The sequence below is a fragment of the Anomalospiza imberbis genome, unplaced genomic scaffold (assembly GCF_031753505.1).
Source record: "Anomalospiza imberbis isolate Cuckoo-Finch-1a 21T00152 unplaced genomic scaffold, ASM3175350v1 scaffold_49, whole genome shotgun sequence".
Taxonomy (NCBI): domain Eukaryota; kingdom Metazoa; phylum Chordata; class Aves; order Passeriformes; family Viduidae; genus Anomalospiza; species Anomalospiza imberbis.
The window spans coordinates 500,841-511,113 of record NW_027100098.1 but is presented as its reverse complement, the minus strand read 5'-3'; the positions used below and the strand labels follow the sequence as shown (position 1 = coordinate 511,113).

The following is a 10,273-nucleotide window of genomic DNA, read 5'->3' as shown; positions in this document are numbered from 1 at the left end:
CCTACATTAACCACAATGTCCAGACACCATAAGCGCACAATAGCAGTAAGTAGAATCACAGCATTAAGGTCCAGATTCACTTGACCCACCCCCAGGATCACTAGTGGTCACAGAATTGAACAGTAAATATCCCTTCCTCCTGCCGCTCTATTGGCAAATGGACCCTTCCCCCTCCCTCCGGCCATGCTTGGTTGGCGACTGCTTGCAAGCCCCAAACCTTTACTCACACAGGGACTGAGCTGTGCACCAGATGTCTCTGAGCAGCTTACCAGCAGCCCTTTTGGTCAAGGCCCCTTTTAAGCTTGATACACACTGTTTATCTCTGCACAGAGTGCCTGGAGCACGGTCAGGCAGTGCCGGGATCCCGGGTGTGGTTCTGGTCCCCACAACTGAGCAATGGCAGCCCCAGGCTCAGAGCCAGTCAGAAAGCCAACCAAGTGAGACCAGAGGGAGGGCACCCTTCCAGTTTCTCTTGGGCATGGCCGCAAAACAACCCCTGCTACTTCTTCCTCCACCAGTGTTTGGGCTGTGCTGGTGGCAGAGCCAGCCAGGCTGTGCTCTGCCTTCCAAAGCCTGTTGGGAGCGGGCATGAAAAGCTCTGCATGCACAGCGGAGAGTCCTGGAAGGTGCTGGCAACAGCTTCCTGCGGGAACAGGGCTCTGGGCTCTGGCTGGAACAGCCTGGTTTTGGTGCCGTGACCGCAGGCAGGAGTTGAGGCAGGTGAAGAGGCAGCAGGCAGCTTGTGTTTGTAGAGGGCCTGGGGCTGCCCCTCTGAACCTCCACCTGGAAACACACTTGGGAGAATATGAGCTACAGCTGGAGTGCCTGTCCTGAAAGGACCTGAAGTCATTAAGCCTTTCCAGCTTTTCTTAAGAGTGTGTTGGTGTTGCCCAAGAAAGCTTCATTTGGAGAAATGCCTTTGGAGGAAAAGGGCTTGCTTCTCAAGGAAAGTGCTTCCCAGGGAGCTCCCAGTGAGGTAGGTGCAAGGGTCCCCCTTTGGCTCTCTGTGGCAGAGTGGCAAGGGAAGGGAGAAGGCTGTGAAGAGCGGGTTTGGCATCTGCCTGGACCTGCAGAGACCAACCCAAGCACCTGCAGCAGGGTGTGTTCCCCCTTTGGACAGAGGCATGAGCAGGAGCATCTCTGTCCAGCCGTGAGCCCCAGAGCTCTCTCTGAGAGCTGTGAATTAAAAGGCCTTTACACACACACTTTTCACCTCTTCCCTGTCTGCTGTGTTTCAACTCTTGGCAATGTGCATTTGCCTCTTGCTTAGTGGAAGCTGCTGTGGCCCAGAGCCAGCACAGAGCTGGGCTGTGTGGGCCAGGCAGCGTGGAGAGTCTTGGCTGATCTTGGTGTGTCCCTGGCCTCAGAAAAGGCTGGGAAGGTTTGCCTCCCAAGGCGTCCTGCTCATTGGCTCTCCCTGTGCATCCTGGAGAGAACAAGGTAGGCATTTCTGGCAGCTGGGCATCAGCAGGCCTGAGAGTGGGGGCATGTTGTGGAGCCAGCCCAGCTGAGATACCCTGAGAGGAGCCCAGTGCTCCTTGCTCCCCTCTGCTGACAAGTGAGTGTTTGTCTGGTTTTGGGATGGCCCTGGCTGTGTGAGGGGTGCTGCGTGGACACGAGACAGCCGGTCCTGTCCCGCTGGGTCCCAGCAGTGCCTCACAGCAGTCCTGCATCCACGTCAGGATGCTGGCCAAGAGAGGTCCTGGAAGCTGAGGCAGCTGATTTTAAGCTTGTGCAGGTGCCTACAGGCCAAGGCCAATGGTGTTCCCTCAGGATACAGCAGTCCTGAGGGGTCTCCCTCGTTCAAACAAATCGGCAGCCAAATGTATGGTCTACCAAAAGCCCTTTTATTGACCTGGCGGGAGGGCAGGGGTCTGCACCCACTAAAATGTTTCTCTGCCACATATAAATTTAAGTGGGTTGATGTAGGAATGTATCAAACATACCGTCCTTCTTTACACGGCTGTGGTGATTTGATAGGCAGGGGGTTAGAAATACATGGTGTCTGATTCCCAAACTTGAAGCTGATTTCCAGGTGCTGGCCAGGAGCGGTCTCGATGCCCCAAAGCAGCACAAAGTCTTCATCACAGCTTCCCTGCACAGGGCTGATTCCACACTTGCCCTTAGTTCTTCTGGTAGACTATGTCTAAAGCTTTTTGTCAGGTCACTCTTATGTCAAGTTAGGCCACCAGGTTCTTCTTATGCTAACTGGTGCTAAGTACTTAGGTATGTCTGTGCTAATTACTTGTTTACTCATGTGCATTGCTTGTGCTTACTTATGTCAAACAAAGGCCTTGTTTCATCCCCAAAGGTGCCTGAGGCCACCCGCTCCTTGTGGCACCAGTTGCTTTCCTGTGGAATGTTCTCCCTCCCCAAGGGTAAAGAGGGAGCTGGAGAAAGAGCTTGCCCGGCTGCTCTCCATCCTTTCCCAGCACTCCTGGTGAAGTGGAGAAGTCCGAGCTGAGCGCAAAGGTGCAAATGGAACAGCCGTGCACGGGAAGGCTCGGTGGGAAGGATGATCCAGGATCCATAGGCCTGGCAGCCTGAGCGTGCTCCAGGGGAAGGCCTTGGAGCAGATCCTCCTGAGTGCCATCCCACGGCACCTGCAGGGAACCAGGGCGTTTGCTGGAGGGTGGGAAAGCTCTGCGGAGGGATGGGGACAGCTGGGGCTCCTGGCGGGGTGTTGAGGGCTTCTGTGTGGGAGTCTGGGGGGGTTGGTGTTGGGGGGGTGTTGGAGAAGGAGTTGTCTGGAAGGTGAGAGGTCTAGGCTGGAATTTGAGTCAGTTTGAAGGCAGCATCTGTGCTTTGGCACAGCTTTGGTTAGGGAGGGCACAAAGAATATCTGTGACTTTTCCTCCTCATGGTCCTGATTCTCCTGCAGGGAACAAGAGGGGAGAGCTGTACTTTACTGGCCACTTAGAAATCTGTACCAGGGGGAGGATTAGCCCTTTTGTAATCTACTCATTTCTTTGGGCTACTTTTGTACCACTGAGTGGACTCTCATTTCTTGAGAGCTTTTATTCCTTAAGAGAATTAGGATATTATCATCCCTTCCTAGAAAACCAAAGCATGGCCCTTGTTTTTTGCCCTTTTTTTGTGTAGTGTTATGTTCTGTAAAGTGACCCTCAGTGGATGAAGTTAAGGCAAATGAGTTGCTGCTTTGAGATGGGAAGCAAAATTACAAATCTTCACCTCCTCAGGCCATCCCAATTAATTTGGGAAGTTTGCAACTTTTTGGAACTACTTGAGTCGAGCAATGGGAAGTAAAGCATTCCTGAACTGAGGATTCTTACTTGCCAGATTCTTCTGTGCCTTCGCCGCTGAGATGGTTTTGTGCTGAAGGCAATAACTTCAATGAGAAGATAATTTCAGCATGGAGTAAGAGCTTCTGACAGAGACCCAAGTGTTGCCAGCAGTTGCTCCAGGTGCTCCTGCCAACAGCCCCTGCAGGCAGGAGTGCAGCCCCCAATGCACGTGGGCTTTGGCTCCCTCTGGCACAGAAGCCCCCCACGGGCACAGGTCTCTGGGGCAGGAGACGGGCACTGGTGCTGCCAGGGCTCGGGGGTGGCAGGTCTGCTTGGGCAGGGACCCTGCCACATCTGCTGATGTCAGCGCTCCCCGGGCGCAAGGGGTCAGAGCAGCATTCCTGCCCTGGCCCACACGTTCCTCGTCTGTGTCACACAGCCACGCTTAGGATGGCCACCAGCCAGGACGTGTCCCAAGGAGGCCGTGCCAGCTTCTGTGGAAGGCCCCATGCCCTTCCCAGCGCAGCTGCGTCGGCAGCCCTGGGGCCTCCTTCTGCTGCCCTGAGCCCGCAGAGCAGGGCAGCGTTTGCTGATGGTTTGAGCCGTTCCTAAAGATCCTGTCGGGGTGTCTTAGACACTTGGGGTGAGGGATTCCTTCCAACCTGAGCCACTTTGGGTGGGCTGGGGGTGGTCCCAGGGCAGGGGGCAGTGTGTGCAGGGGCCCTTTGTGACATGGTGCAGCATGGTCACCGTGGCATGGAACGGGACAGCGTGTCCAAGGGCCCTTTGTGACACGGGGTGACATAGGAGCTGGTGGTGACAAGGCCACACCACAGTGCTCGGAGCACGCGACGGGACAGGACGGGACAGAGCGGTGCCGTGAGGAGCCCCCGCACAGCACACTTGTTCGTGTCTGACCCAGAGCTTTTCCGAGGTGCTATTCCTGCAGCTGACCTCGAGGCCAGACCACAGGACTTGGTGACCCGTGGCCTTCCCAAGGCTTCTCTTCTGCAGGTGTCCTCGAGGGCAGACCGTGGGGACTTGGTGCCCCAGAGGCATCTCCCATCCCCTGCCACCAGTGCCCTCGAGGCCAGACCACAATCCTTGACAGGAGTCTCCTGTCCTTGTGGCCAAGGAGCCCTCGAGACCAGAGTGCAGGACTTGCTGTCCTGTAGCCTTCCTGAGGCTTCTCTCTTGAAGGTGCCTTCCAGGCACGACTGCAGGCCTTGCTGACTCGGAGATTTCTGAGACATCTCTCCTGTGAGTCGTCACAAATCCAGTCACTGACATGGAGCACAGATCCCCGAGAGTGCCCAAGCTGGCCTGGGTGGAGGAAGAGGAAGAAGGCCCTGGAGCTGGCCCAGCACAGGAGACTGAAGAGGTGGTGCGGTTCAAGCCTCTGCAGGAGGGTGAGTGGCAGAGCTGGGCTGCTGGGCTGCAGGGCTGGTGGCTGCAGCCAGCTTGGCCACATCCCATCCCATTGCATCCTATTGCATCCCATCCCATCCCATCCCATCCCATCCCATCCCATCCCATCCCATCCCATCCCATCCCATCCCCTGGGGACATGCCCATGGACAGGACGGAATAGGGGCCAGGACAGACACCCCAGAGCCGTGCTCCATCCCTTGGGACATCCCGGGGCTGTTCCTACCTGGGGAGCGCAGGGCTGGGCTGTGTTCTCCGGCCTCGCCCGCAGCCCCTCAGCTCAGGCTGCGCTCGCTCTTTGCCAGATGCAGCCGTGCAGCGCACACAAGAGCAGGAACGCACCCGTGGCCTCTTCCGCAGAACAGCGCAGGTACCTGCAGCCATCCCCACCTGGGCTGGGCCTGCTGTCACTGCTCAGCCGAGCACCGCGCTTGGAGCATTCTGTGGAACATCCCTGGCTTTGAGGGCCATGGCAGTGGGGTGGCAAGGGAAGCACTTCTCTGGGGAAGCTGGGGACATTCCTCCCTCTGGCAGCTTTCCAAGTCTCCCCGTGCCTTCTCCAGGTGCCTGCCATGGTGAGGTACATCCACCAGTGGCTCATGGCCAATCAGTTTGCTGAGCACAGGCTGAACAGGGCCCTGCTGGATCTCACCAAAGAGCAGCCTGCTGACGTAGTAATGACGCTCCTGCGTGTGGCCCCATCCTGTGACAGGTATGGGGCCCACCTGCCCAGAGGGCTCAGGGCTCCCCAGCCCATCAGCCTGTACAGCCTGTCCCAGGTGTCTGACCAACAGAGAGTTCCAGGGCCCTCTGGCTGCTCCCTTTGCCAGCCCTGGCACGTCAGCCCCCGAGCCTTCTGCCATGCTTCCTCGCTGGCCCTCAGGGACCTGTCCCCACAGGGCTGGGCTGTCTGGGTGCTGCTGGCGAGGGGCAGTGGGCAGAGGCAGGGCTGGCAGCCAGCTCAGCTCCCCGCTGCCGCCCAGGCCACGGTGCTGTGTCCCAGACTCCTCTGAGACAGAGCTCTGACCCCACAGAGCTGCTTTGACCATGTGGAAGAGCATCATGTGCTCGCCCAGGACTGCGGAGCCGGCGCAGCTGATACTCCTCGATGTGCTGGGGAGCTGGCCAGAGCACAGCACGTGCACCTCCGATGGGGACAAAACGGGTGTCTTTGTCCTGGCTGTGAGTTTCTGACACTGGCCTTTGCTGGCCCCAAGGCCACCTGTCCAGCAGCTCTGCATCCTCCTTCCCCCACTGCATCTCCCTGCCTCAGGCGCTGGGCTGAAACCTGGCCTCGGGGCAGCTTCAGGGCCACCAGGCCCGGTGCTCCCCCTGTGTCTCTCCGGGCCTCTCCCTCCCATGCTCGGGCCCTGCCACACGGACACCTCGGCACTGAGCACTGTCTCGGGCTGCTCTGTCCTTTGCAGGCAACTGTGGTGATGTGGAAGATCCTCCAGATGCCCTGTGTCCCACATGTAGTGACCGTGTATTTCCCCCGCCTCTTTGTGCATCTGCTCTTCCAAGTGTTCTTCAGCACGTTGGATGTGCCAGCGGAGGTCGATACCTTCTGGAAGGGATGCCAGCAGCAATACGGCCTTGCCACCAACCCCAACAGGTGCTCCATGCCAGTCCTCCTGTCCCTGCCAGGTGCCCAGGGCAGGAGCCAGTGCTCCCAGCGTGACCTGGGCTTTGCTCTGCATGCAGGTTTGCAGTGCGGACCCTGAAGTCCCTGCTCTGCCAAATGCAGCACGAGGATGTGGTGGTGGCAATAGAACGCAAGTGTGGCTGGGACACGCTGCTGTGTGCTGACACCCACCACTATGCCGTGGGTCTGCTGGCCAGGTGAGACCCCCTTCTCCCCACTGCCTCTGACATTTGTGCTCAGTGCCCAGGGTGCCCCACACAGTCCCCGTGGTCGTGGGCCAGAGGGCCTTGTCACCGAGGAACAGCCAAGCAGACTGGAAAAGGCTGGGAGAGGAGGGGGCCCACAAGGAGCCACCTCCCAAATAGGCCAGGGCCCTTACAGGATGCTGGGGAAAGGCCAGACCTCTGTGAGTCAGTCCTGGGAGAGGTTTGTCCCCCGGCCCAAAGTCTTGGTTTCTTTTTCTCCTGCCAGGGAGATGTCCTGTGTCTCCATCCCCTTGTGCTCAAGGATCGCTCGCGACCTGCTCCGGCTGCTCAGCACACAGGAGCCACGCTGGGAACTGCCCGCCCTGGCGTTCCTTGTGGAGGTGAGCCTGATGGCCAGCGCTGCCTCGCTCAGCTGCCTCCCAGCTCTCTGCCCTCTCGTAGCCGCAACTGCCTGGGACGGTGCCCGCGCCCTGCGCTGCTGCCTGGGCCCAGCCCTGTGCTGTTCCGGGCTCTTGCCGGCCAGGTCCCCTGTCACTGCCCTGTGCCTTTCAGGTTCTTGAGTGCCTGAACTTGAGTGAACGCGGTGCTAAGAGAATCCTGCAAATCTTGTCAAGGCACCTGCGGAGCGAGTGCAGGGAGAGGCGTCGCCTGGCGCTCAGGGCCCTTCTTGTGCTCATCGATGATCCCTTGATGGTGAGAAGGGGGCAGCGGCTGAGGCTGCGCTTGGGAATGCAGTCGCTTGGGCTTGGCTGGGCTTTGGGCGCTGGGGCAGCTGCTCCCAGCTCTCCTGCCTCCTGGTTCAACTGCCCAAGTGCTTCGGAACAGCCCTTTGGCCCCTAGGCCCTGCGGCAGCAGGATGGCGTTTCACAAACTTGTGTTCTGCACAGAGCGAAAAAATGTGGAGCCTGACTGAAAGTCTTGTGGAGCTCCTGTGGGACGCAGATGGAGAGATAGTCAGCATGACAGTCAGGCTCCTCAGCTTTATCTTCTGGGACAAGGCCATGCTGATACCCAGCCCCATCGCACTGCAGCTGGTTGAGGCGCTCCTGCCACTCTTTGACCACGTAAGGCTCGCTGCCCCCAGCCACGGCTACTGACTGCTGCCTGGACACTTTGTGACCTGTGGATTTGCAGGCCTGAGCCAAGCTGAGCCCCGTGCAGCCGATGCTGAGGTCTTTTTTTCTTCCTTTCATACAGGACAATAGCCATGTGCAGCTGCTCTCCATACTGCTCTTCCAAACATTGGTGTCTCTTCCACTGGAAAAGGAAGAAAAGGCCCTGAAGACACACGTGCGCCAGAGCCTGCTGCCACTCTTCTTCCACTGCCATGATGAGAATCAGCATGTGGCACAGGTGAGGACTCATGGGCTGCTGCTGTCCCCCTGGGAGGGGGCTCAGCTGCCTCCTGCCCTAGCGCCTCGTGGGCTGCAGCCTCCTCCAGGCCTTGGCACAGGGACACAGGGACACAGGTCCTGCGCCCTGGGCTGTGGGGCCATCTCCGCATCTCTGCTGCTCTCCAGGTTTCTCAGGAAACGCTGCTTTGTGTGGCTGAGTTCCTGAAGAGGAGGGATCTTCAAAAACTGGTGAAGAACAAGAAGCTGTGGAAGTTCACCGAGTGCCTGGTAAGGACGGCCTGGAAGTGCCAGCCTCAGGCTGGAGAAGCCCCCTGAGCGCGGTGCTCAGTGTGTGGGCTGGCAGCTGTGCCCCTGCCCGCTGCTGCACCCAGAGGCTGCGCGGGCTCTTCTCCAGGCTCCCGTGGGCCCGAGCCGGGGCCGATGGAGCCCCGGCCCGGCGGGGCCGCGGGGCGGGGCGGCGCCGCGGCTCCCGGGGCAGCAGCCGCCCCTCTGCCCCCTCCAGAGCCCGGCGCCCGCGGCTGCTGGCCGCGCCTCAGGGCTGTGCGGGCAGGGGAGGCCGGGGCTGGGCGCAGGGAGCGCCCGGCACAGGGGCTGAGCCCGCGCCAACCCTTCCCTCCTGCCGCTCTCTGCAGCTGGCCGACGACAGGAGCCGAGCGGCCGAGCACCTGCGCCGGGCCCTGCAGTACCTGGACAGCCCGCAGCAGTCCCTGCGAGAGGAGGCCATCAGGTTCATCGGTGAGCCGTGAGCCCGGGCTCCCCTTCCCTCCCCGCCCCGCCGCAGCTCGGCCCCAGCCCCGGCTGCTGCCCCGGCAGCGCCATCCGGGCCCGGCGCCGTGGAGCCCCGCCTGGCCTCGGCGCTGCTGCCGCCCTCTCGCAGCCGTGCCCTGGGCCGGCAGCGTGCGGCAAGGGCCCGGGCTGAGCCCTGCCGGGCCAGGAGGCCGTGTGGCCACAGGGCTGGCAGCGCCGCTGGCAGGGAGCTGTGCCGCTGGGCCGTGACAGGCTCTGTGTTCACAGGGATGGCCGGGCAGCACCTCAGGGGGAAGAAGGAAGAGCTCCAGCTCATCTGTGAGGGTGAGTGAGGGCAGCGGGCTGTCAGCGGGGGCTGGCGGGGGAGCTGCAAGCCCTGCCCCGGCTGCCGAGGGCTCTGCTCCCTGTGCGGACGAGGGGCGGTATGGGCAGAGCACACAGAGACGTCAGGGCCACCTGGGGGATTCGTGGCCAGCAGCTTCGGGCTGATCCTGTTGGTCCCTGCTCCCTGCTGGCCATGGCTAGAGCCGGCTGGCACGGCCCTGGAACGGGGGTCTCTTCGGGTCCCCTCAGATCCGGGAACTGACCATGGCTCTGTTCCTCTCTCTTTCAGCCCTTGAAGGCATGGCAGATGACATCAGCGTCGCCGTCGGAAGCCTGGCAATTCAAACACTGTACGTCCTCCAGGCAGTAGAGAGAGCTCGATATTCCATCTTCGACAGCCTGCGTGATCAGCTCCACAGGGCATGGAGGACGCGGCCTCGTCTGTCAGGGCTCGGCTGGCTGCACTGCTGGAGCTCTGCAGAGAACTGATCCCAGAAGCTCTGTCTGCTGGGGCCACCTCAGCCAGAAGCAATGTTTGATTTGTTCAACATTGTTCTTTCCTTATTTTCCTTTTTCCTTAGCATATAAATGTAGGATATGTTGTAATAGACAGACTCCCAGGATCTTTCATTTGCTGCCCAGGGTCTGCAGAGCACAGGGGTAGAGGGGAAAACGGGTCCTTGTGCTCAGCAAGCGGCCCAGGCCAGCAGTGGGGAAGGGAAAAGTAGCCCCTTGGCCTTTGCTGGTTCTGCTGAAGCCTTTGTGCTGGCGACAGAGTGGCTGTGCAGGGCTGGAGCTGCGGGGATCCCTGTCAGACCGGTGCCTGGGGATGGCCACAAGCCCTCTCCCAGCCAGGAAGCGCCATCTGTGTCCTCCTGCCCGTGTGTTGCTGGCTGCACACCCGGGCAATGTGTAGATGCAATGATTTCTGTTGCACGTCCTGACCAGTATAAAGTAACGCCTTTGATTCTCTAACCCTGAATTTGCTGTTGGAGATGTTTCATTTTCACACAGTTTCAGTGACAAAGGGACCCCCCCGACTGAAGATGGGATCCTCAAAGCTCACCCCCCCCTCCCAGATGGGAGGAGAAAACAGCCTTGGCCCTTTGCTGGAGGGGGGCACCCAGTAATCAGTGGAGGCTCCAAAATCAGCCCCCAGTCCCCTCCCCACTTCTAAAGACATAGAACACGTTGCCCCCCAGCCCTCCCGTATACCCTCTCATTCCAAAATGCTCCCACACCCCCAAGATGCCCTGAAGCTCCCCCAGCCACTATAGTCCCTGCAAAGCCCCCCGAGAAATTGCCCCGGACCCCCTGATACCC

General features: G+C 59.9%; 1 protein-coding gene across 1 annotated transcript; it reads left to right on the top strand.

Annotated features, from left to right (window-relative positions):
• Nucleotides 1–5,192: 5,192 nt before the first annotated feature.
• LOC137466983 (maestro heat-like repeat-containing protein family member 9) lies at nucleotides 5,193–6,884 on the top strand. The gene is made up of 4 exons (XM_068178570.1): nucleotides 5,193–5,385; nucleotides 5,708–5,855; nucleotides 6,101–6,288; nucleotides 6,378–6,884. Exons 1-4 carry the CDS (start codon nucleotides 5,246–5,248, stop codon nucleotides 6,517–6,519), a joined length of 618 nt encoding a protein of 205 aa, XP_068034671.1. The 5' UTR covers nucleotides 5,193–5,245; the 3' UTR covers nucleotides 6,520–6,884.
• The last annotated feature ends 3,389 nt before the right edge of the window (nucleotides 6,885–10,273 follow it).